Source organism: Odontomachus brunneus, unplaced genomic scaffold (assembly GCF_010583005.1).
Source record: "Odontomachus brunneus isolate Ranch 3 - 2012 unplaced genomic scaffold, Obru_v1 Obru_scaffold_013, whole genome shotgun sequence".
Taxonomy (NCBI): Eukaryota; Metazoa; Arthropoda; class Insecta; order Hymenoptera; family Formicidae; genus Odontomachus; species Odontomachus brunneus.
Genome location: NW_022639463.1, coordinates 306,310 through 329,314, shown reverse-complemented (window position 1 = coordinate 329,314; position 23,005 = coordinate 306,310). Strand labels below are relative to the sequence as shown.

At 36.0% G+C, this 23,005-nt stretch overlaps 8 protein-coding genes across 13 annotated transcripts in view; 5 read left to right on the top strand and 3 right to left on the bottom strand.

The window, feature by feature from the left end:
* Nucleotides 1-646: 646 nt before the first annotated feature.
* On the top strand, nucleotides 647-2,375 carry LOC116841092 (general transcription factor IIF subunit 2). Its single transcript, XM_032808626.1, has 6 exons — nucleotides 647-1,181; nucleotides 1,269-1,420; nucleotides 1,503-1,592; nucleotides 1,664-1,788; nucleotides 1,859-2,002; nucleotides 2,094-2,375. The coding sequence occupies exons 1-6, from the start codon at nucleotides 1,033-1,035 to the stop codon at nucleotides 2,250-2,252; spliced, it is 819 nt and encodes a 272-aa protein (XP_032664517.1). The 5' UTR covers nucleotides 647-1,032; the 3' UTR covers nucleotides 2,253-2,375.
* LOC116841091 (mannose-6-phosphate isomerase) lies at nucleotides 2,278-4,516 on the bottom strand. The gene is made up of 6 exons (XM_032808625.1): nucleotides 4,394-4,516; nucleotides 3,791-4,124; nucleotides 3,398-3,707; nucleotides 3,141-3,308; nucleotides 2,844-3,046; nucleotides 2,278-2,772 (listed from the first exon to the last, which is right to left on the bottom strand). Exons 2-6 carry the CDS (start codon nucleotides 4,109-4,111, stop codon nucleotides 2,569-2,571), a joined length of 1,206 nt encoding a protein of 401 aa, XP_032664516.1. The 5' UTR covers nucleotides 4,112-4,124; nucleotides 4,394-4,516; the 3' UTR covers nucleotides 2,278-2,568.
* A 438-nt stretch (nucleotides 4,517-4,954) lies between these two features.
* Nucleotides 4,955-6,178, bottom strand: LOC116841093 (60S ribosomal protein L30). The gene is made up of 4 exons (XM_032808627.1): nucleotides 6,086-6,178; nucleotides 5,951-5,998; nucleotides 5,532-5,677; nucleotides 4,955-5,172 (listed from the first exon to the last, which is right to left on the bottom strand). Exons 1-4 carry the CDS (start codon nucleotides 6,161-6,163, stop codon nucleotides 4,995-4,997), a joined length of 450 nt encoding a protein of 149 aa, XP_032664518.1. The 5' UTR covers nucleotides 6,164-6,178; the 3' UTR covers nucleotides 4,955-4,994.
* A 183-nt stretch (nucleotides 6,179-6,361) lies between these two features.
* On the top strand, nucleotides 6,362-7,638 carry LOC116840959 (ubiquitin-40S ribosomal protein S27a). 2 transcript variants are annotated; one of them, XM_032808347.1, is made up of 4 exons: nucleotides 6,362-6,490; nucleotides 6,915-7,035; nucleotides 7,144-7,361; nucleotides 7,459-7,638. In XM_032808347.1, exons 2-4 carry the CDS (start codon nucleotides 6,933-6,935, stop codon nucleotides 7,606-7,608), a joined length of 471 nt encoding a protein of 156 aa, XP_032664238.1. In that variant the 5' UTR covers nucleotides 6,362-6,490; nucleotides 6,915-6,932; the 3' UTR covers nucleotides 7,609-7,638. The 2 variants fall into 2 exon arrangements, with proteins under 2 accessions (XP_032664238.1, XP_032664239.1); XM_032808348.1 differs by lacking the exon at nucleotides 6,362-6,490 and adding an exon at nucleotides 6,686-6,708.
* A 1,586-nt stretch (nucleotides 7,639-9,224) lies between these two features.
* LOC116840958 (ubiquitin-40S ribosomal protein S27a-like) lies at nucleotides 9,225-12,654 on the top strand. Of its 2 annotated transcripts, none has more exons than XM_032808345.1 (4): nucleotides 9,225-9,405; nucleotides 11,884-11,998; nucleotides 12,107-12,324; nucleotides 12,418-12,654. In XM_032808345.1, the coding sequence occupies exons 1-4, from the start codon at nucleotides 9,313-9,315 to the stop codon at nucleotides 12,565-12,567; spliced, it is 576 nt and encodes a 191-aa protein (XP_032664236.1). In that variant the 5' UTR covers nucleotides 9,225-9,312; the 3' UTR covers nucleotides 12,568-12,654. The 2 variants fall into 2 exon arrangements, with proteins under 2 accessions (XP_032664236.1, XP_032664237.1); XM_032808346.1 differs by lacking the exon at nucleotides 9,225-9,405 and adding an exon at nucleotides 9,882-9,926.
* On the top strand, nucleotides 9,258-11,862 carry LOC116840957 (ribosome biogenesis protein NSA2 homolog). Of its 2 annotated transcripts, none has more exons than XM_032808342.1 (2): nucleotides 9,258-9,405; nucleotides 10,780-11,619. In XM_032808342.1, exon 2 carries the CDS (start codon nucleotides 10,810-10,812, stop codon nucleotides 11,587-11,589), a length of 780 nt encoding a protein of 259 aa, XP_032664233.1. In that variant the 5' UTR covers nucleotides 9,258-9,405; nucleotides 10,780-10,809; the 3' UTR covers nucleotides 11,590-11,619. The 2 variants fall into 2 exon arrangements, with proteins under 2 accessions (XP_032664233.1, XP_032664234.1); XM_032808343.1 differs by lacking the exon at nucleotides 9,258-9,405 and adding an exon at nucleotides 9,922-10,064 and having other exon boundaries at nucleotides 10,780-11,862.
* A 119-nt stretch (nucleotides 12,655-12,773) lies between the features above and the next one.
* LOC116840955 (protein Aster-B-like) lies at nucleotides 12,774-19,390 on the bottom strand. 2 transcript variants are annotated; one of them, XM_032808338.1, is made up of 14 exons: nucleotides 18,870-19,390; nucleotides 18,490-18,787; nucleotides 18,076-18,274; nucleotides 17,600-17,880; nucleotides 17,158-17,310; nucleotides 16,767-16,953; nucleotides 16,308-16,466; nucleotides 15,839-15,960; nucleotides 15,555-15,747; nucleotides 15,114-15,329; nucleotides 14,871-15,021; nucleotides 14,695-14,815; nucleotides 14,486-14,613; nucleotides 12,774-13,354 (listed from the first exon to the last, which is right to left on the bottom strand). In XM_032808338.1, coding segments are annotated over exons 1-14 (2,244 nt in total). In that variant the 5' UTR covers nucleotides 18,872-19,390; the 3' UTR covers nucleotides 12,774-13,320. The 2 variants fall into 2 exon arrangements, with proteins under 2 accessions (XP_032664229.1, XP_032664230.1); XM_032808339.1 differs by lacking the exon at nucleotides 17,600-17,880 and having other exon boundaries at nucleotides 18,080-18,274; nucleotides 18,870-19,389.
* A 2,148-nt stretch (nucleotides 19,391-21,538) lies between these two features.
* Nucleotides 21,539-23,005, top strand: part of LOC116840956 (geranylgeranyl transferase type-2 subunit beta) — a 3,688-nt gene continuing 2,221 nt past the window's right edge. The window contains exons 1-4 of one of the 2 annotated variants that reach the window (XM_032808341.1): nucleotides 21,539-21,849; nucleotides 22,176-22,280; nucleotides 22,368-22,753; nucleotides 22,831-22,975. In XM_032808341.1, the coding sequence (XP_032664232.1) occupies nucleotides 22,406-22,753; nucleotides 22,831-22,975 (493 nt within the window). In that variant the 5' untranslated portion in view covers nucleotides 21,539-21,849; nucleotides 22,176-22,280; nucleotides 22,368-22,405. The remainder of the gene's footprint in view (nucleotides 21,850-22,175; nucleotides 22,281-22,367; nucleotides 22,754-22,830; nucleotides 22,976-23,005) is intronic. The other variant, XM_032808340.1, reaches the window with a different exon arrangement.

Below are 23,005 nucleotides of genomic sequence, written 5' to 3'. Positions count from 1 at the left end.
ATATATATATATATATATATATATATATATATATATATATATATATATATATATATATGTATGTATATATTTCTTGGAACCAAGGTTCTTATTCTTGAAATAGTTGCGTTTTTTAGTCTTACAGCCTTAAGGCTCATCTACAATAGAAGTCGTAAGTCGTAGAAATTGACCAATCATGGTCGATTATTCTTTTCGAGCCCAACTATAATTGGTCAATTTCTACAACTTACGACTCTACGACTTCTAGACGACTTGTAGACGAGCCTTTACAGCCATATTCTTACAGAAATTGTAGACGCTAAAGGTCGCTCTACATTAGGTGCAACCCGATCGCAAGCAGACTCAATTCTTATTGCGACAGCCAATCAAAAGCATCAATAGTGCTATTGACGCTTCTGATTGGCTGTCGCATTATGCGCGCATTGCCTACAATATACGTAACATGAACTATAGATAAATGCGCGCATATGCGTGAACGGAACGCAGCCTATGGGCGCATTCAGTAGAAAAAGCGCTCAGTGAGCAATCAACGATTATTGGTTCTTGCTATTAGATCCCTAAATCTAGACCAATTACATTGACAAATTACTCAACTGTTGTGCAACTGTTGAGTCTGCTGAATGCAGCCAATGTGAGCATCCAAAACGAACGCACCCATAAACAATAGATTCTATTGCCATTACGTTAAAACTGTCGTTCGAACACGTTCGAACCTGATTTATTTAGAATTTGTACCTCAGTACCTTTGATGAAAGAACAGTAGATATAAGTCTGAGTCCAAGTAAAATAATAATAATAATAAGAAGAAGCGTATCTGATAATTTTATAGCAGTGTTTGAAAGTGTATCGTCGGTTGTACGGAGGAATTTGAGTTTTTAGTTTTAGCATTTTTGTAAAAACAGATAATAGAAGAACTTTCAGTGGTTTATATAAATTATAATAGTTTCAATAGTATATAAAAGTTTTTAACTATATCTTCGACAAAAGACTTTCTTTTTCCACGTAGTGGTGTAGTTGAGGAGAATAACCATAATGTCCACCAACGTTACACATATGGAAAAAGAATTGGATTTGAGTAATGCTGGCCGTGGTGTGTGGCTTGTCAAAGTACCTAAATATATAGCTAACAAGTGGGAAAAAGCACCTGGTAATATAGAAGTTGGCAAGTTAAAGATAACCAAGTAAGTTTGCATTCACTAAAAAATAAAAATAGAAACAATTGTTCTCTTACTAGTTATGATTTGTTATATTTATTTCTTTTTTTCAAGAAATCCTGGACAGAAGGCTGAAGTGTCTCTCAGTTTATCAGAGGCTGTCTTAGCTTTGAAAGAATCTGGAGAAGAGGAAATACCAAAGCAACATAGGTTAGATGTTGCAACAGTTACTACGCAGATACTGGGAGTGTTTTCTCATGTTGCTCGTAAGTTTAATGCAATTTTTATGTTTGAGAGAGAGAGAAAAGTATTCTAGAGTACTCATAAATATATTTCTTAATTTTGCAGCATCCACAAACTCAGATTTAATTGTGCCAGAAACAGAAAAGCTCTTCATGGAAGGAAGAATTGTGCAGAAATTAGAATGCAGACCATATGGTAAATATTGTATAAAGACAAATATGGGTTTTTCTTTTTAGATATTTTCTACTAATAGATTTTTCTTTTAGCTGATAATTGTTATATGAAGTTAAAATTGGAAAGTATTAAGAGAGCTTCTGTGCCACAAAGACAAGTGCAGCAGTTAGATAGAGTAGTACAGAACTTTAAGCCAGTATCTGACCACAAACATAATGTAAGCTTAATTTTCTGACTCCTTAGAGGAGACTAAGTATTTTTTTTACTTATAATAGTATGTCTTATAGATTGAATATGCTGAGAAAAAGAAGGCAGAGGGAAAGAAGATGAGAGATGACAAGGATGCTGTGCTTGATATGCTTTTTGCAGCATTTGAGAAACATCAGTATTATAATATAAGGGATCTTGTGAAAATCACTAGGCAACCTATTGTAAGTATATGTCGCTTTACACATATATAATGTTTAATATATTTTTTGAAAATTATATTTTTATTTCATTATTACATTGGATAATTTGCAGGTTTATTTGAAGGAAATACTTGGTGAAGTTTGTAATTACAATTTAAAAAATCCACATAGGAATATGTGGGAATTAAAACCAGAGTATCGACATTATAAAGAAGATGAAAAACTTGCTGAAAACACCTCAAAGAAGGGCGACGACTCCGAGGATGATTGATTATTATTCTATTTTTATATTTATATATATTTATACATACACTAGATTTATTTAATAAAGTATATAATACAATATATTAATGATATTGATCAATAAAATTTCTATAGAAAAAGTTCTAAACAATAGGATTCACAAACACACATTTGAATTTGTGTCTTGGAAAAAAACTGTATAAATTCATTAGAATTAGAAAAATTTGATACCTGTCTGTAGAGCCAAAATAGGCCGAAAATTATTTAAAATATGTCAAAATGACTATATTAGTCATATTTTACATTTTGTCAGTCGGTACGGAGGTATATGTTAACCGACTTTTTCAAACATTTACAAATGCTTGGAACATCAACATGGGGTGACAGAAGCATAAAACTTCAATTTTTATTTCTTCATTAGCAGGAATGAATAGAACAGAGCCACGACAATAGGTTTTGGAAGATATATTCCCTTTGCCATCCACTATTATCAAAATACTGGCCGAGTTTCTAGTTATTAGTTTATAAAATGGTTGCCCAGGTGGTATCTGAAATATTCAGAATAAATATCATATCAAGAAATATAATTACGACCAATATCAAATGCATGAAAACTCACTGTGATCTTGGCAACTGCAAATTCTGACACTGGCGGACGAAAAACTTCGGTATATAAATCTTCCCGATACGGTAATAATTTTTGGATAGAAGATAACGAGCAATCAAATGCCATATTTTGCATTAAATTTGGCACATCTTTTTGTTTAGGTGTTAAACCAGCTCTTATAACATTATCTGAACATGCCATGCATTCTATGCAATCTGCAAAAGTAAAAAGTTCATGTAGAAAATATATTATTACATAGTATAAACGTTCATATTACACATCGAATTTTAAACGAATCTAACGACTCACCACCAGAAAGATATGCATGAACTACATTTGGTGAAATGTATATGGCTTCACCTGGTTGTAAAGTAATATAATTTAACAGATACACTGCAAAACAACCCACATCACCAGGAAACTCAGCGTGCAAGCGTTTCAGCAAATCAAAATTCAGTGATTTCTTATAAACATCATCTAAGAACAACTGCACATTATTGCACTTATCTAACAAATATGATTCTTCCAAAAATTTAAAGTTTTACTGAACATGTAGAGATATGTACCTTTCCTCTCCAATCTTTCTAACAATTGTGTAATGTAGAGCATTACAGAATCACGATTTACAAGAGTAAAAAAACACTTTTTTAAAGCATCAGTGACTAAAGAATTATTCGCTTTCAGTAGCTGACGTGCATTAGTCTCTCCTACTGCAGCACATAGCTCTGGTAACTCTTCCAGATATTTTTTTATATCATTGATTGGACGGAATCCACAGAATGCTTTGAAAGGAGTCAGAGCTATTGCAAGTTCTGGTTTATGGTTTGGATCTTTGTAGACGTCTGGAAACAGTCCGTGTAACACTTCTGCTTTTTCCTAGAAGTCATAATTAATCGTAAGGTGCTATATATATATATATATATACTCCTAAAAATAAAAAGAAAAGGTCCCATTATTACCTTATCTGGATGTACTTGAATGGACAAAGGTTTATTTATAGACAAAACTTTGAAGAGAAAAGGTAAGTCAATACCAAAGTTTCGTATTTCTATATTACTACCTAGTACATTAGTATTTTCTTGGATATATTTCTGTAAAGAAATTTCCATGTTTTTGAGATGCGATGGACCATTCTGGTGAGTGCCCATCCATAATTCTGCATACGGCTTCTGCTCATCCAACACAAAATCAGCATTAGCTGTCTTCAACAAATTTGCTACGATACTGTTAATACCACGTTTTCCCCAATCATATGTTTGAAATGCACATTTAAGTTCCATTTTAAAAATTTGTCTGCAATAAAGAATAAATTTCAAATATATATATATATATATATATATATATATATACACACAATATGCAAATTATAAATATCTGCACATATATATATTGTAATATTAATTGAAAAAATTGCTATTTGTATTTTTATATTTTATGTAATAGAACATATGTGTATATGAAACTATATAAAAAAAGAGCAAGAAATTTCACTGGCACTATAAACACTTGCTATTTAATAATAATTAAATACAATTGATATATGTAATTAGCTATCATCCTACCTAAATATTCAAAATCAAAGATCATTTTATTATTTCGTAGCTTATCTTATCATTTCGCATTAGTATGGTTGCATATTCTCCATCAAAATACAGCTGCGATATCTCTATTCAATAGATCTTACAGTTAGGCAACTTATGGAGGATTCACATTACGTTCGACATTCGATATCCAATAGGAGAATTGGTTTTCTGGAGACAAAAATGTTGCTAACTAAAAACTCTAGCAAAGAAATTTGACTATTGGATATCGTATCTTGTACGTCAGGTACCAGGCCAGCGCAGTGTAAATCCTCCATTAGGCCGGTTCTACACACGCCATTTGCCGAAGTCGCATGTCGGAACGCAGTCGACAGTCCAATGAGTTTATTGCCTGTGGGCGATATACACCCAGTTGTAAAAATATTTTTAGTTTTGAAGTTAACAATAGTGATATTTCCTAATATTTAAAAAATTATTTTTTTCCAAGTTCAAATGTAACTTATTTATGTAGCGGAATCTTAGATACGTGTACAAGAATATCGCACATATGCAAGAACATAGATGATGAATAAACAAAGTAGATTTCAGATTTTCAAATTATTTATTAAATTAAAAACACACATTACGCTTGATCACCAGTTGGCATAGACTTTATAATATCAGAATTGCCAGGATCAGTGATTGAAAGAGTGCAAACACGGAAATATTTTCCACAGGCTGTTCCTAATTCAATATTGTTACCCGTGTAATGATGCACGCCAGTCTTCGCCAACATAGCGTAGTATTCAATCTCCGATTTCCTGTTAAATTTAAATAAAATACATTTGAAAGATGAATAAATAACAAGTTTTATGCCCTGTGCACTTACGAGCAAGGGCAAGGAGACTACTCCGTAGAACTCCCCTTCAATTCTTAATGCACAAATTGACATGATAGTTGTCACTAGTTCTAATCGATGCAACTTCAATTAGGATATTTGAATACACGATTCCAGGATTTTGTATTTATTTTTATAAATATAACTATACACAATTTACTACAAAAATTGATTTCAATTTAAATTTGTAATGTCCATTAAAAAATGACTATCAATATACTTGTAATAAAAAAAATCGTGTCAATTTGTTGTTACAAAAGGAGTACTACTTCTCAGTCTCACCTCAACGGCGGCGTATTATTTGCAATGATGACCAATTTGGCTTTGCCCTGACGAAGAGACTTCAAGGTTTGCTTGTAACCAAGGACGTATTTGCCAGATTTCATAACTAGTGCTAATCTAGTGTTAATGCTCTCCTGAGCTTTTTTCTGAATAAAGCAAAAACATATTTTATTTAATATGTATAAATTATTGTTAGCATACTTAAAATAGTGCAAGAGATTGTAATAAAAGCTATTGAATATAAATTATTAAAAAATAAATAGATATGAATCATACACATTCCATTTTAGCACAGTTTAAAGTAAAATAATATTAATAGTAAAAAAATACTGAAAAATATTATTTTATATTGAATTCTACTAAAAATGTGTAGAAACGAACACGTGGTACGAGTAAGATGCGGTAAGAATATAATTTACCTGTTTTTTCTGGGCTACCATTTTTACAACTGATGATTTTTCTGTAGACTGTAATAAGAATTGATCACTTTATCAGTTGGTCAAATAAACATAAAGTAATATAAAAATTCGGAATTTTGATCTCGTACTACATACCTCACAGAAAGATGAATGTAAAATGAAAGAAGTAATAAGATGGTGGCGTGCGTGTGAAAACGTTCGTACATGAATCATAGAGAATGTATAGAAGGGAGTCAAGAATTATAGCAGATGAGTCTTAAGAGCCATCTACAATGAAAAATCATACGCCATAGCAGTAAGAAATTGACCAATCATACTAGATTATTACAAGAATAATCGATTGTGATTGGTCAATTTCTTATGACATACAATGCTCCATTGTAAATGGCCCTTTAGTCACGCTCTACAATGGCTTGGTTTACATCGTGCACTTGATACGCGTACTATATAGTAACTTTCTTCGCTACATGAAAAGGCACCCAGAGAGAGAGAGAGAGAGAGAGAGAGTTCTTTTCGTGTTTATGCAACGCTGTAGCAAAGGTAAGTTGAGACTCTTACAATTTGGAGAAAATAAAAGTTGGATTTTACGAAATTGTATTGTGAATTATCATGTGTCATGATGTGAATCATCATATGTCGGCAATATATCGGCGACAGATGTCGAGTTTTTCGAATATGTGGCGCATATCATTGCCTTTACATTCACAATGTAGAAAGAATATCTGCCGCACTTGACACGTGGCCGATTGTGACAAAATGCAAGTACTATTGAAACAAACATTGTTGCAACGCATGTTGCAATTAACGAATCACAAAAATTACATTCGATTATCACTTACTTCAACGATAGAAATAATGTAATCGTATGAATATCAAGGTTATTCTCGTTCGCGGTATTTGCCATCGGATTCCAAGATTCCAGTTTGATAAACATGACAAACAGATAATATACAATATGTTACAGTTACAGAATCCTCCAATCATGCAAATATTCGTGAAAACTCTCACGGGTAAAACTATTACCCTTGAAGTTGAGGCATCTGATACCATTGAAAATGTTAAGGCCAAAATTCAAGATAAAGAGGGTGAGGTTTCTTATAGACTATATTTTCATTGAGCTTTTCGCATGTTGTTAGAATTTAAATGTAAATTATTATCAAGTTCTAAAGAAAACGTCCCATATGGTGTTTCAGGAATTCCACCTGACCAACAAAGATTAATCTTTGCTGGTAAACAATTAGAGGATGGAAGGACCTTATCGGACTACAACATCCAAAAAGAATCGACCCTTCATCTAGTGTTGCGCTTGCGAGGTGGTGCTAAGAAGCGCAAGAAGAAAAATTACTCCACCCCCAAAAAAATCAAGCACAAAAAAAAGAAAGTAAAGCTTGCTGTGCTGAAATATTACAAGGTAACCATCTGTTTGTTTTATTTTCGACTAGTTCTTTATTTGCTTTTTATCATTGAGCCGTGAAATATCTAAATATATTGTAAAACGCGTTTTACAGGTGGATGAAAACGGCAAAATCCATCGTTTACGCCGAGAATGCCCAATGGAGCAATGTGGCGCAGGTGTATTTATGGCCGCAATGGAAGACCGGCATTATTGTGGAAAATGCGGATATACTCTTGTTTTTAACAAGCCAGACGACAAATAAAAAAATAAAGTTCTATATAGGCACAATATATAATATGTATATGTGTAAAATTTTACAATTTTCGATGTTGATAGATTAGAATGTTTTCCGTTTTTTGTTCCGTTCCGTAACAGTTCTGTGCCATGTGAAACCTACCTATCAAACAACAGAACGGAATAAAAACGGAATTACTCTGTTTGGCTGACCCCCACCATATCTCTTCCGTAACTATTTATTTCCGCTATTTTTTCTCCATCTAAACGCACCCTAACCAGGGTTGGGTTTTTCGAGCATTTTCTAGGGTTTTTTTACATTATACAGTAAAATACATATAAAAACATGTAATATCTAGGATTGCTTGCTGGATGGAAATACTCTATTCTGATTGGTCCGTCTTCAGAAATGCACCAATCAGAACAGAGTATTTCTATCCAGCATGAAAACAAGCATCGTGTGCCGCTGGCTTTAGTTTTTTTTGCCTTGATTGGCCAATTAAATGTTATTCTACTAATCGAGTAGGATTTCTGAACGCAGTCCTGTACTGCTGAAATAAGTTGGAGTGAAACAAATATATGTTTGTCTCTCGTTTATTGCAACAGTGCAACAAAAAAGAACAGACTTGATAAAAACACCTCTAAAAATGGCTTTATAAGCTTTGTGATTGGCTATCAGCTACTTTTATGGCTCTTACACATAGGATGCGGTAATGCTTGCCGCGCGGCGGAAGTCCGCGCGACAGCCAATCAATATGCTGCTTTCCGTAATAACCCTATAGCTCTTACGATAGAAGGAGGAGGGCATACTAGGGTACGTTCAGATTCCCTACCCGGGTGCACTCTAATACTAGAAGTGCTATAGTATATGTAACATATACTATAGTGTTTCTAGTAATAGAGTGCACCCGGGTAGGGAATCTGAACGCACCCCTAGGTGGCGGCTGGGCGCCATGCGTTCGAGATCTGCGTATCGTTTTCGTTCCAGAAAGAGAAAAATATCGAGAGCGCGGTCCTGCTAGGCCGGGACTCGAATCCGGGTCTTTCGTTTGCCGGACGACTGCTTTAAACTACTGAGCTACCTGACGCTTCACGCTCACGACACTCTCCTCTTCCTAGGGTGCGTTCAGATTCCTCATCCGGGTGCACTCTATTACTAGAAACATTATAATATATGTCACATATACTATAGCACTTCTAGTAATAGAATATACCCAAGTGGGGAATCTGAACGCAGCCCTAGATAACGCTCAGAGATGCCGTTCGGAAGCGACATCTCTGGCGCGATCCCGAGCGCACGGCGACTCCGCGTCCTGTGTGCAGGAGCCATCATTAGAAACACTTTTAGCGATAAAAGAGAGTTCAAAATATGGAACTTAGAATAATAGTAATGACGCTAGCAAATTCCCTATAAAGTCTGCATTCTGATATTTATTGCAAATACTGAAAATCTATAGTATACGTGACATAAACTATAGATTTTCAATACTGTGAATACCGGAAGAGATGGCGCCACAGGAAATATAATATATATAAAACTAGATGTATTATACTGTATAATACAGTGTATAATACAAAGTATAATATCCCAGTATAATACGTGGCTAACCTTCTGACCTTAATGCTAAAATATGTACGTTCTGATATTCAGTGTCAGTAAATCTATAGGATACGTAACACAAACTGTTCGTCGTATGTTCGTCGTATTGGCAGTGAATTTCGGAACATAGCTATGCTAGTGACATTGTCGTTAGGAGGTTACAAAATAAGGCTGCTGAATCGTGGTTTTCGTTGCTTCTTTTCGTGTTCGCACGTTGCGGTAGAGGTAAGCTGAGATTTGGTTTCTTATAATTTGTAGAAAGTAAGAGTTGGATTCTATTAAATTATATTTAATTCGGCAATATATCGTAAAAGATGTCGAATTTCTCGAGTATGTGGCGTATATCATTGTCTTTACATTCACAATGTGGAGAGAGTACCTGAGCCCATATTCTTGAAATAATTGCATGTACGTACGTTTTATTGCATAGTTATTTATGATACGATTATAGCTGTGCAATAAAACTTACGTATATGCAACTATTTCAAGAATACATGCCTTGTCGCACTCGGCACGTGGCCGATTGCGACAACATGCAAGTACTGTTGAAGCAAGCATACGTTTATTACAACACGCATATTACGATTAACTGAACGAATCGCAAAATTACACTTGATCGCGACTTATTTCAACGATAGATATGATGTAATCATACGAATATCTACAAGATTATCTTCGTTTCATAGTGCTTGCCTAGGTTAGGATCGGTGGCTTCCATGTTCTTTGGCCACCTCGAGCCTTGCTCTGTAAGTCAATGTTGTAGACGAAATATCGTAGTGTGAAATAACCTATATCAACCCTGCTATTGTACATTTGTTTATTTATATATTGTAAAACGTGTTATACAATACATATCACAAATAATAATTGGACGAAATATTTAGGTAGGTACATGATATATTTGAACATTTTCATCTTATAACCTATTTGCTGTGAGAATCAGTAAACCTGTTCTTTTCAGCTGAATTAGTGCTGCACTGGAACTTTGTTTCTTTTTCTTTCAATGTTAGATTAAGTTTAACTATTTAACTATATATTCTAAAATATCTGTTATTTTTCTCACATTAGATGAAAGTGTGTGAGAAATAAATTGTCATTGGAGGGGGATAAATATCATATCTGTTCTTTTTAGCTAAACTAGTGCCACATTGGAATTTTGTTTTTTCTCCTTTCAATATTAGATCAGATACTTCCTATTTAATAACAAATCGATGTAAGCATTATTCTGTTTTTGTCTCATGATCAATAAGTAACAAAAATAGAATAATATTTATGTCACATGTATTGCTAAATAGAAAATGCTCATATACTCATTTAAAAAAACAAAGGCTGCAACCTTATGCAGTTAAAGCAAACAGACTTCTTATGGCAACTTCAATTACATAATTAGTTTCTTATATATTCTTTAATTTAAAAAAATAAGATTAAATCTAATATTGGATTCATCTCTTATCCTTGTATACTTGTTTCATTCTAAAGACGAAAAGTGCAATCTGGTTCAGCTAAGAAGAACAGATCTAGTCTAATAAAGCGCAATTCCTAATGAATTTACACAGAATTGCTCAGACTTGTTATTCAAGTAACGATTTCTCTTTTAAGGAGTACTAAGAAGAAAAATCAAATAGAGAAATGCCACAGAACGAGTATATCGAGAGGCATCGTAAACTCTACGGTCGCCGCTTGGATTATGAGGAAAGAAAGAGGAAGAGGGAGGCTCGCGCGCCTCACAAACGGGCCGAGCAAGCTCGTAGCTTGCGCGGTATCAAGGCCAAAATATTCAATAAGGAGCGACGCAACGAGAAAATTCAGATGAAGAGAAAGATCAAGGCCCATGAAGAGAGGAAGATTAAGGAGAAATCTGACAAGCTGCCAGAAGGAGCGTTACCTGTGTATCTGTTGGATCGCGACGTGACCCAACGCGCGAAAGTATTGTCCAACATGATCAAACAGAAACGCAAGGAAAAAGTCGGCAAATGGGATGTTCCAATACCCAAAGTCAGAGCGCAGTCGGAGTCGGAAGTTTTCAAAGTAATCAGAACCGGCAAGTCAAAGCGGAAATCCTGGAAGAGAATGGTGACCAAAGTGACTTTCGTTGGAGAAAACTTCACGAGGAAACCGCCCAAATTCGAGAGATTCATCAGACCAATGGCGTTGAGATTCAAAACTGCGCACGTCACTCATCCCGAGTTGAAAGCGACATTCTCTCTACCGATCATCGGTGTCAAGAAAAATCCCAGTTCTCCTATGTACACAAGCTTGGGCGTCATCACAAAGGGAACTGTCATCGAAGTAAATATTTCGGAGTTGGGTCTCGTCACGCAATCGGGCAAAGTCGTGTGGGGCAAATACGCGCAAGTTACAAATAATCCCGAGAATGATGGATGTATCAACGCAGTTTTGCTTGTATAAACCATTACGAATATACAATTGTTAGTTAAATAAATGTCTAAGTTATTGATGTATCGATAGTTTCATAAATAAAAATATTTTGAAAAAAAAGAAGTATCTCCTTTATGTGGAATTACCAGCGCCCATATTTACATCAAAGTATAAGTATATAATGTGCGTATATAGGACACAAGTGTTTTGTTTAGGCGTCTGAGACACGGCGTGTCGTTTTCTTTAGCTCTAGCTTCAAATCGGATTTCAAGATTTCAGTTTGATAAACTACATGACATAAACGGAAAATACAATATGTTACAGAATCCACCAATCATGCAAATCTTCGTGAAAACTCTCACGGGTAAAACTATTACCCTTGAAGTTGAGGCATCTGATACCATTGAAAATGTTAAAGCCAAGATTCAAGATAAAGAGGGTGAGGTTTCTTACAAACCATATTTTCATCGAGCTTTTCGCATGTTGTTAGAATCTAAATGTAAATTATTATTAAGTTCTAAACAAAACGTCCCATATGGTGTTTCAGGAATTCCACCTGACCAACAAAGATTAATCTTTGCTGGTAAACAATTAGAGGATGGAAGGACCTTATCGGACTACAACATCCAAAAAGAATCGACCCTTCATCTAGTGTTGCGCTTGCGAGGTGGTGCTAAGAAGCGCAAGAAGAAAAATTACTCCACCCCCAAAAAAATCAAGCACAAAAAAAAGAAAGTAAAGCTTGCTGTGCTGAAGTATTACAAGGTAACCATCTGCCTATTTTATTTTCGACTAGTTCTTTGCTTTTTATTATTGAGTCGCGAAATGTCTAAATATATTGTAAAATACGTTTTACAGGTGGATGAAAACGGCAAAATCCATCGTTTGCGTCGGGAATGCCCGATGGAGCAATGCGGCGCAGGTGTATTTATGGCCGCAATGGAAGACCGGCATTATTGCGGAAAATGCGGATATACTCTTGTTTTTAACAAACCGGACGATAAATAAAAAAATAAAGTTCTACATATGTAATATGTAAATATTATCTTTCATTGCTCCGTTTCTTTTAATTAAATTTAATTTGTCAGACGTGTACTTTTCAGTATATATCACCATTTCTTCAAACATATTTTTTAAATTCTACTAATGTTACATCGAAATTAATTGCTCTGGAAGAGAGATGTAAGGTATTCTTGAAATATTTCAACACGAGGATCGTTCTAAAAATCATCTATTATTCTTCATAACATTCACCTCGTAATACTTAAATGCTTACATCAAATATATCATACGCTAAATACTTAAACTATTGACATTAAGGATTGCCGATGACTACGTCAGGCATCTTAAATTACGATGTTAGAGGTGAGAGATGTCGCAGAAAATTGTTGATGTGCGTGAACGTATTTTCACAACTTGACTTTCGATCCATCATCGCAAACTACACTTTTTTTTTTACTTTTAAAGCGAAATATTAAATTTTTTATAACTGAATCGGAATACAATGCAACGAGAGTATCTGAACTACGAGGTGGACATCTGAAAGTTCGAAAGACTGTTGGAAAACCGCGTTCTTTGAGCAAAAAAGGAAGTTAAACTTGCCGTTTTGAAATATAAAGTAGCCTATCCATTAAAAAAATACTTGGAATTAGATGCACATTTCGGGCAGATTTCTAAAACGACGTCTACTATTCCCCTCTTAACCCCTTCAGCTTTGTTGGTCTAGCTGCTGATCGTGCATAAGATGTTTCAGGAGTGTCCTCATATAAGAAACATGCTGGAATCGTACCTTCTGCTAAAATATTTTTTTTGTTAAAATACAATAATTCTTATTTTTATAAATACTTAAATATTACATTTTCTGTTTGTCATTATATATATATATCCATCCTAACTAAATTTTATATATATATATATATATATATATATATAATTTAGTTAAATAATTATATATATATATATATAATCATAAATTATTTATGAAAATAAGAATTTCTGTGCATATATATATAAGCAAGGAAAATATTTTAACGACAGTTTAGCAGAGAACATCTAATTCCAAACATTACGTTAGAGAAACAATATGTCATATAGCCATTTTATTCCATAGAGGAAGCTAAAGACACAGTGACAAAATTGTTAAACCTTAAAAAAATATATATTTTGTATTACCTACTCTTGACTCTTTATTACTTAACTTGAACTATTGAAATTTTTCAATCAAGAACAATATTACGTATTATGTCAAGCACATAAACACCTGTATTCAATGCAGAGAATAAACGAATTAAACATACACGTGGATAGGATCGTGTTTGACTATTTAAAAGGGGTCTGCATTACGTCTGTTGCATTCGTACCAATTGGATATTATACATGATGTATATGTACTTATTAAATTACCCAAATAAATATATTCGGAAAATGTGAGTACAAGATTGTAACGAACGGAATGGAGAACGCATAAATGCGGCAAGTGAACTTTTAACGTCGAACATTTCTAACTCCTGCGTATATTAGTTCTCTGGTCTCTAACGTCACAATTTGTCATTTGAAATATATATATTACTGACCCTGAATAAAGTGTCTGTCTAAAACTAAAATCACAAATTTCATTAGTTAAATAAATTCTACATACTACTTTTTTGCACACCATTCTGTCTCCCGCAGTAAAATCACCACAATTACTATAGTCGCTCAATAAAACTGTACACGCAGTAGTCGCTCAATAAAACTGTACGTCATATAGCGCACGGGAACTATCAACAACTTTAAAATGATAGGATAATAGGAAGAATACACATTTTAGCAGTTTGTAGATGGTTTGCGTGAGGTCAGTTTGAGTGTTTCAATTCAATGATATTTGCGAAACCATATTTTATGCGCAAAACACATGATTCTTACAATTGCACAAGAGGTATCTTACATTTCCGTCTTGCTTCGCCGTTCTGTACGTGAGTCGGCACTTTTCAAGCTTGGTTTCAATACAGAGAACATCTTTTCTGTTGCTGTAGGATGGATGCTCATTTGCAACTCCGTTAAAGATTCCTCTGTCTTTTAAATCAAACATAAGATATCTTAGTTTAAATGTCGAATCCATATATATATATAGATTTACAGCAGATTGAATCTTACCTGTCTAAGCAGTTGTGCAGCTGTATGCAGAACTCTCTGCCATTTTCTCATCTCTACATTGTGCAAACTTTCTTGCTGTTGCAAAAGATTGATCCAATCTTCTTCAGTCTTTGGTGTATTTCTGAAAAAGTAAACATTACTCTTCTCTGCCACATACAAAATAGCGACACACTCACTTTAATACGTGTAGATCCATAATAGTATACGCAGCAGCTTCTTCGAGTCCCCACAATTTATAATACAACAAACCGTTAATTACCATTAAGCATAACACAGCGATCAATAGTATCGTGCTGATGATCATATTGGTATCATTTCTAGCGGCAACTGGTGTTCAGAAAGAAAGATACTTCATAAGTTACGCGAAGTGATTTTCGCATAAATAATGCGCCGAAGAGACATATTTCTGCCACATTTACCGTGAGCATGCGGCGAATTGGAAGGAGAAATTTGATGATTTGCAGCTATATGTTCGGAAGGATGAGTTTGCACCACAACGCCCGTCGCACGTCGTCGTTTCCTCGTTTTTCGTTTCCCTCCGCTTCCACTACCTTCTTCACATTCCACCGACAACGCCTTTATTAAACTAATAAAATACTCTTCTAAGCCTGACCAACAATTCTTCTCAATCACATCTGTTTTGTACGAAACAAAATTCGTTAGTTGGTCACTCGACTCGTTCATGTTGTATCGTTTTTGCTTGCAGAATATGGTCGAGAATAGCGTTACACACATATACACATAATACCAGAAAATTTACCTTTTACACACACACACATATCCCAGTTTATTATAATTATCTAAAAAATATTCCTTCGACTCGTAACACCCTTTTTATCATGATGCAATTCTACACTTACTTTTCATGAAACCCCACACACTCTTTTTGTACTTGATCTGCGAGAAAATCGTGAGACTTGTCTCGTTTTCGGAAATACTGTTTATACAATAATGCGTAAAAACGCTGAAGGAATCGGCATAGGGTATGCCAGCGTTAGCGCTCTCTACATCGATGCAATAAAGGTGACCTGGCCTACTGCATGGTAGCATCACCTACATGGAATAAATATCCTACTTAGAATACGTATAATACACATAACAATCGAGGGGTTGAATCGTTATTAAGATAAAACTTTGCTGTTACTTGTGTCTCCGTAACATGGCAGGTCCTTGGGCCAATAGAATGAGTCAAGGATATCGTGTACGAAAGCGTTCTCATCTTCTGATCAGTTTGATTGTTTTGTGTCCATGCAGACTGTATCAAATCTAAATCAAGAGTATATTAGAGAAACGGACGATAGGAAAACATTAATTTATATTAATCACAAAATCGCACACACACGCACGCGATATTATGTGATGCGTTATCACATATGTCATCGTGAATAAAAAAAAAACTTGTTTCCCTCGGATTGTCTCAAACCTATATTTTTAATTAAAAGGAAGAAAAGTGGAAATTTTTAGTACAGAGAAGTTTCATGACAATTTTTAATGTCTTTTTTTTTATAGATTTGAGACAATTTACGAGAAAGTCCTTGAATTATACTTAAAAGTGACTAAAATTAATCTATTCTTTTACGATAAATGCAACAGAATCTTCATTATTGTGTTACCGGTGGTCTTGCGGGCAGTATGAAAATCTAGGAAGAATTTCGAATTTGTGAAGAGTAAGGTAAACAGCTGGTCGATGTGAATAGGCAATGTCGCTTTGTTAACTTGCCGACCTTCATGCAGGGAAGTACAGACCGTAGAGCTCCGTATGTTTATTTTCACTGGAACAAGCATTATCACTGTGTTATGTGCTGTCGCATGTAACTTAACAGAACGTAGCGTTTATATATTTTCAGGTCAAGACTGCTGTGTTCCATAGATGGCTAATCGAAGTAAATGTATCATGTGTTCCTTTTCATATTACAATGTATATGTTATAGCGATGATCTGTATTAGTAAAAATAAACTGAACGTTAATGGAACGATTAATAAATGTATTCCATTATTCGAGAATGGAATTCCTCCTCGCGATTAAGAGAATTAAAATGATATTTGTGAAATACACAAAAAGAAATACTTACGGCCGTGCTTTTCAGCTTCGCTTTCTGTCGTGTCGCTTAAATCCGTTGCATCAAGAACAGGTTCCGATCTGGGCAGTGGCGGAGGCGGCTGAATCGGCGGTAGCTGAGTTTGCTGCGGTTCAGCAGGCTCAGCAGGAACGGACTCTACGGCTGGAGTTGCGGTATTTTCTATGGTGACTCCCTCGTTCTTCATTTTTATCGAATACAAAATAATAATATAATCAGAAGTGCTTCATGTTCTATTAAGAAATATATTAGGCTTATTCTTTTTTAGCTTAATCAGTGCTGCACTTTGTTCTTTTTTCAAAGCTAAGCTACACACTTGTTTCAATCTAAAGCGAAAAAAACATGCAATCTAATTCAGCTAAAACGAGCAAAATTGTTTTCTTACTTCAGAAAAAGATTCTACGGAGAAACGAGTCGCCAACTTTTCCTCATCCGCCGCGGGCAACGGTGGCACGTAATCTTCGTCGTCGGACGTCAAGCCTAATTCGTCACCGTAACAAGCGTGCACAAGCTGCCACATTTCAGCCATACTCATAGGCTGAAAAATACCAAAATTTCTTATTATAAGTAGCACGTATAATTTGAATGAGATTTTTGCGAGTTTTTATCTTTAGCAAAATCTATTTCTACATCGATTTGCATGGAAGAGACTAGCTATCTTCGAATTCAACTCTATGGCAACTATGTTTAATAATATTCCAGTGAAAAGTGAGATAACTTTCCATAACAGAAAGTAATGTTTTATTTGCAAATCTGTGCTGAGATTAAGGATATTTTTTCGTAAGCGCAATGAAAACTCGAGTTAGTTAAATACGGTGTATGCATACCTCGCCAATGAGAGCATTTTGCCAAACACGAAATAACATCACATATGTTTTATCTCTCGCTCCAAACGATGTTAGGAAGAACTTGTCAGTAACGGTGCATATCAGGATAGCATTTGGAATGACAAGCGCAGTTTTTTCTTTGGTAATAGATGTAACGTCTTTCCAACGTAAGGAGACCAGTGTCTCCCACATAAATATATTAGCATAAAAGCACACATAGTTTTGAGATACATAAAGTCTACCGTGTACCAATATTTCACGCTGCAGAGCACAAGAATAATCTAAAAGTCATAACGCCAGATTAATTAAATCGTTAACAGAATGTTACATAATTGGTTTTACATATTCTAATATGGATGCAACAGATGTCAAGAGTTAGTTTGGCAAAACTAATTCGCAAGCGATCAAGTACAGCATGATACATTCTCTAGTATTAGGGAGCCAGAGGGTAAAAGAAACACTCTTAAAGTACACACCTACCACCAACCTCTCGTCATCAGGCACGTCTTTGAATATTCGCTTAAAGTCCTCAGAACGAGACTTGTAAGTTGGATAGAGCACGTTATACCATGACGATTTCTTCTTACTCCTATCACTGCCACGTGTCTCTTTTTTACCCTCGTGAGCTGAGCTTTTACTAAGCTCGGTTGAATCAGACGATCTGTTGATCTGATCCTATATATTTTCAGATAAAATAATTACACTTGGTTTCTTTCTCAGAATACCATATAGTGATAATGATTTCTAATATTTAGGACACTTGAGGATGTAATTAAAAACTAAGTAAACTTTAAACGAGATAAATTGATTTCTTGTTGTTGTTTGATACAAGTTGCAAGTGCTTTCCTACAAATGTCTTGTGTGAATTCTGATCTTAGAATCATGCATACCTGAGATGACAGCTGATCCTCCGACTTGTTTACGCGAAGTGATTCTTTGGCAGAATCAGAATTTAACCTGGAATATTCTCGTCTATTGTAGGCTCTTGGGCTAGGACGCGGGGATAAATTAGGACTGGACACAGGACTGTTACGCTCAGCACCAGAGCCAGAAAGAGTTTCTTGAACGTTTTCCGTGGACGGCGCGTTTCCTAAATTTGTCGTAGAACCTTGATTACCTAAGCTGGAAGAATTGATGCTACTGATTACTTCGTGACTAGATATCAATAGGTTCTCCACGGATTTGTTCCTGTTGACAGAAGAGAAGCAGACAGTTAAACACTGGCGCGCTCGTAGAAAATTGCAGGATTGAGTTCGCGACCGATACGTACATGCTTAACACCGAACGCGGCCGAGTCGTCACCGTTTCGAAGTAGCAAGTCACGCGATGTCTACGTCCCAGCCTCCGCGCTCGGAACTGTCAAACATCGGAGGTGGCTTTGCGTGAGACACGTCGACAAGTCTAGGGCGAAGGATCAACGTAACAGCAGGTTACGAGCTCCCAAATAGTATATAAAATAACTCTCGCGCGGTCGTTAATATACATTTAATTGGCTGAAAGAACGTTTGTTCTTTGAACATTCGACTATGACACTTCAAACCTGTCGCGATAACGAAGCATTTCTGATACGCGCAAGAATTTTCACTTTATTCGGCGTTACGCTCTCCGTGCAACGACGATGGCTCGACAACAATCGCAGATGTTATCAAGCATTGTAATACGTTCGATTTAATCTTGTTATACACCTTTTTTCGTTATCTACAACATCAGAAAGTCTCTCAGAGCTGTCGATTGCATCACAAAAACACGCTCGTACGCGCTTGCCCGCGTTCGAAAATGCTGCGGCGCAGCATCGATCATGAAACATATGATAACGGACGTTATTATGCGCGTTAGCGGAAAAAGCCTTTTGGCTCCTGCACACAGGACGCGGTAATGCTTGCCGCGCGACAGCCAATCAATATGCTGCTTTCCGTAATAACCTTCTAGCTCTTACGGAAAAACAACATATTGATTGGCTGTCGCGCGAACTTCCGCCGCGCGGCAAGCATTACCGCGTCTTGTGTGCAGAAGCCATTTGACTATATAACCATGGACCGCTAGCGGCGATTCTAATGGCTCCTTCACACACGACGCGGTAATGCTTGCCGCGCGGCGGAAGTTCGCGCGACAGCCAATCAATATGCTGCTTTCCGTAATAACCTTCTAGCTCTTACGGAAAAACAACATATTGATTGGCTGTCGCGCGAACTTCCGTCGCGCGGTAAGCATTACCGCGTCCTGTGTGCAGAAGCCATAAAGGCCATCACACACAAAATTCCGTAAGAACTTAAAACGTAAGTGTAAAGAAATCGACCAATCGAGCACTCGGCTCTTCGTAACCCTTCCATTATTACGAAGAGCCGAATACTCGATTGGGATTGGTCGATTTCCTTACGCTTACGATTTAAGTTCTTACGGAATTTTGTGTGTGATGGCCTTAAGCGTCTGTCAACATCTGTAGCGCCACCAGGACCAAACAAAGGACAAAAGAAGGAACTCAGTAAAGCAAAACAGAGTTAACACGCTTCTAATAGGGAGCGGTGCACTTGGACACGGTGCATTTGGACACAGCCAATCACAGCACCGTGTGATTAGAGATATTTGTAGGGTCCCTTGGAACAACGACTTGTGATTGGACTGTGTCCAATTGCCCCGTGTCCAACTGATATACACCCTAAGATAGCGGCTAGCGGTCCATAGTTATATAGGCTGCATTCAGCATACTCAACAGTTGCACAACAGTTGAGTAATTTGTCAATGTAATTGGTCTAGATTTAGGGATCTAATAGCAAGAACCAATAATCGTTGATTGCTCACTGAGCGCTTTTTCTACTGAATGCGCCCATAGTCAAAGGAAAAAGCGCTCAGTGAGCAATCAGCGATTATTGGTTCTTACTGCTAGATCTCTAAATCTAGACCAATTACATTGGGTACGTTCAGCGAACTCAAAAGTTGCACAACAGTTGAGTAATTCGTCAATGTAATTGGTCTAGATTTAGAGATCTAACAGTAAGAACCAATAATCGCTGATTGCTCACTGAGCGCTTTTTCCGGTGAACGTGGCAGTGAATTGTTCAACTGTTGTGCAACTGTTGAGTTCGCTGAATGCATCCACTATTCACTGCCACGTTCACCGGAAAAAGCGCTCGGTAAGCGACATTACTGATCGTGGATCTGATTGGTGTATACTTTCAAGTAGAATCTGAAGATCAATGCGATCAATGAAGATCAATGAAAAATGAACATTTTGTATCAATCCTAGATATTACACGTTTTATGCGTTTTTATACGTATTATACGTATTTTACCGTATAATGTAAAAAACCTTAGAAAATGCTCGAAAAACCCAACCCTGCACACATCACATACATAGGACCGCCATAATTTTCTCGCATGCAACCGGAAACTTTACGCGACGCACGTTCGAACCCTTGTTAGCAATCTAGTTTAGTATAGACATCTGTACCCCCGGTCTACATTGGCTTGGGTTGCTTTCCAACAAGAGACACAAGTATCATCCTATCTTTGTTACTCACTAAATGTGGAAGAAAGATAGAATGATGTTTGTGTCGACTTGTGTCTCTTGTTGGAAAGCAACCTTGGTTTATATCGTGCACTTGATACGCGTACTAAATAGTAACTTTCTATTAGATAATCCTAATATCGACGATATATATAAACAACGGTATATTACTGATATAATATTCATCAACAAAATGTATTGTATTGATTAAATGCGTCGCCATTGATATGCATTGTTGATATTAAGATTATCTAATAGAAAGTTACTATTTAGTACATGTATCAGGCTGCGTTTGGAAACGTCACCCAAGTGTACCCGTTACGTTGGAGTGAGCGAGATACAAGAGTGAGATAAAAAGAGAGGAAGAGTATTCGAGTGACGTTTCCGAACGCAGCCTCAAGTGCACGATGTAAACCAAGCCATTGACGCTTGTAGGCGCCTGAAGTCATGTATTGAGAGAGAGAGAGATCGGCCAAACATCGTCCATCTTCAGTTGTCACTATTCATCGCGCTGCAGTTACATCGATACTTACGTTAGTTACTTATTACAATAGCAGTTATGTGAGTTTAAAAAAATCAATGAGATAACTGTATACCGAAGATTTACCATGCAATTTCTTAACCTGGAACTCACAAGTTAAAAGTCTAGGATAAAATTCTCGATTCAAAGTCACTCGGAATAAGTAGGTTATATACAAACATAATTCATAATCATCGTGTTGATGACGCAACAACTGCAAAAATGGTGAGTTTAGTCTGTTGGATTATTAATGAAAAACTCTACTAGATATATGCCATACAGTAGTTGTAGAATTATATATCTATAATGTAGAAACAAAATAAAGTCATACGTCCTATTTGTCACATGCCACTTTTGTGTAAATATATTTTTTTTTGGTTGAGCTAGGTTATACTTTATACCTTTAGAATAAAACAAATGTACAATCTAATATTGAAGGAAAAAGAAGCAGTTCCAGTGCATCACTAGTTCAGCTAAAAATAACAGGCCTCTTATATTAATGCAAATGAATCATCATAATAATATATTATTTAATCATGTTTTCTTTATAGACGACATTGAAGCATGATATTGTACTACCCAACAAAATCCCAGAATTATTACTGGAAAAACATGTCCAGTATCTCATCTCTTATGAAAGTGATAAAGATGAATATGTAAGAGCTTAATGTTCTTTATTTTTACATATACAGATGTATCAAGAAAAATATACCTAGATTGTTGATTGACATTTTATTTTGTAGCAGTCTCCCAAGATTTATTTGCTTTTCAGACTTACTGTATGACAGAGCATATGAGGATGTCTGGCATGTATTGGGGCCTTACTGCGCTAGATGTAATGGGAAAGTTAGAAAAAGCTGATAAGCAACGGGTATTAGAATTTATTGGTCAATGTCAAAGTGACTGTGGTGGCATCAGTGCCAGTGTGCGGCACGATCCACATTTACTTTATACGCTCAGTGCCATTCAGATATTGTGCATTTACGATGCACTGGATGTGATAGATGTCGAGAAAGTTGTAAAATATGTCAGAGAGAGGCAGCAGCCGGATGGAAGTTTCACGGGTGATTATTGGGGAGAAGTGGACGTCAGATTTTCATTCTGTGCTGTCGCTACTTTATCGCTTTTGGTAACTATTGTGTCGAGTGCTTTTTGCTGATGTACTTTAATATCAGAGCATCTTGTATTAGAATTGCCTCTTTTCAGAATCGCTTGGATGCGATAAACATCGATAAAGCGGTAGAATTCATATTGAAGTGTATGAATTTTGATGGGGCGTTCGGTTCGAAACCGGGGTCCGAGAGTCATGCAGGTTTGATATATTGTTGCGTGGGATTACTTTCTATAACAGGTACATAAAAAAAAAAAAAAAAATATATAT

Bases quoted from the DNA above. Each gene is read 5' to 3' on its own strand.
- LOC116841092 (XM_032808626.1), top strand. From the start codon at position 1,033: ATGTCCACCAACGTTACACATATGGAAAAAGAATTGGATTTGAGTAAT. The intron at 1,182-1,268 runs GTAAGTTTGCAT...CTTTTTTTCAAG, and splicing joins GGCAAGTTAAAGATAACCAA to AAATCCTGGACAGAAGGCTG. The intron at 1,421-1,502 runs GTAAGTTTAATG...TTAATTTTGCAG, and splicing joins AGTGTTTTCTCATGTTGCTC to CATCCACAAACTCAGATTTA.
- LOC116841091 (XM_032808625.1), bottom strand. From the start codon at position 4,111: ATGGAACTTAAATGTGCATTTCAAACATATGATTGGGGAAAACGTGGT. The intron at 3,309-3,397 runs GTACATATCTCT...AGTTGTTCTTAG, and splicing joins AGAAAGATTGGAGAGGAAAG to ATGATGTTTATAAGAAATCA. The intron at 3,047-3,140 runs GTGAGTCGTTAG...TTACTTTTGCAG, and splicing joins TCATGCATATCTTTCTGGTG to ATTGCATAGAATGCATGGCA.
- LOC116841093 (XM_032808627.1), bottom strand. From the start codon at position 6,163: ATGATTCATGTACGAACGTTTTCACACGCACGCCACCATCTTATTACT. The intron at 5,999-6,085 runs GTATGTAGTACG...TTCTTATTACAG, and splicing joins TACATTCATCTTTCTGTGAG to TCTACAGAAAAATCATCAGT. The intron at 5,678-5,950 runs GTAAATTATATT...TGCTTTATTCAG, and splicing joins TGGTAGCCCAGAAAAAACAG to AAAAAAGCTCAGGAGAGCAT.
- LOC116840959 (XM_032808347.1), top strand. From the start codon at position 6,933: ATGCAAATATTCGTGAAAACTCTCACGGGTAAAACTATTACCCTTGAA. The intron at 7,036-7,143 runs GTGAGGTTTCTT...ATGGTGTTTCAG, and splicing joins CAAAATTCAAGATAAAGAGG to GAATTCCACCTGACCAACAA. The intron at 7,362-7,458 runs GTAACCATCTGT...CGCGTTTTACAG, and splicing joins CTGTGCTGAAATATTACAAG to GTGGATGAAAACGGCAAAAT.
- LOC116840958 (XM_032808345.1), top strand. From the start codon at position 9,313: ATGCTAGTGACATTGTCGTTAGGAGGTTACAAAATAAGGCTGCTGAAT. The intron at 11,999-12,106 runs GTGAGGTTTCTT...ATGGTGTTTCAG, and splicing joins CAAGATTCAAGATAAAGAGG to GAATTCCACCTGACCAACAA. The intron at 12,325-12,417 runs GTAACCATCTGC...TACGTTTTACAG, and splicing joins CTGTGCTGAAGTATTACAAG to GTGGATGAAAACGGCAAAAT.
- LOC116840957 (XM_032808343.1), top strand. From the start codon at position 10,810: ATGCCACAGAACGAGTATATCGAGAGGCATCGTAAACTCTACGGTCGC.
- LOC116840955 (XM_032808338.1), bottom strand. The intron at 16,467-16,766 runs GTAAGTATTTCT...TGCTTGTTCCAG, and splicing joins CGAAGCTGAAAAGCACGGCC to TGAAAATAAACATACGGAGC. The intron at 15,961-16,307 runs GTAACACAATAA...CTCTTGATTTAG, and splicing joins TACTGCCCGCAAGACCACCG to ATTTGATACAGTCTGCATGG.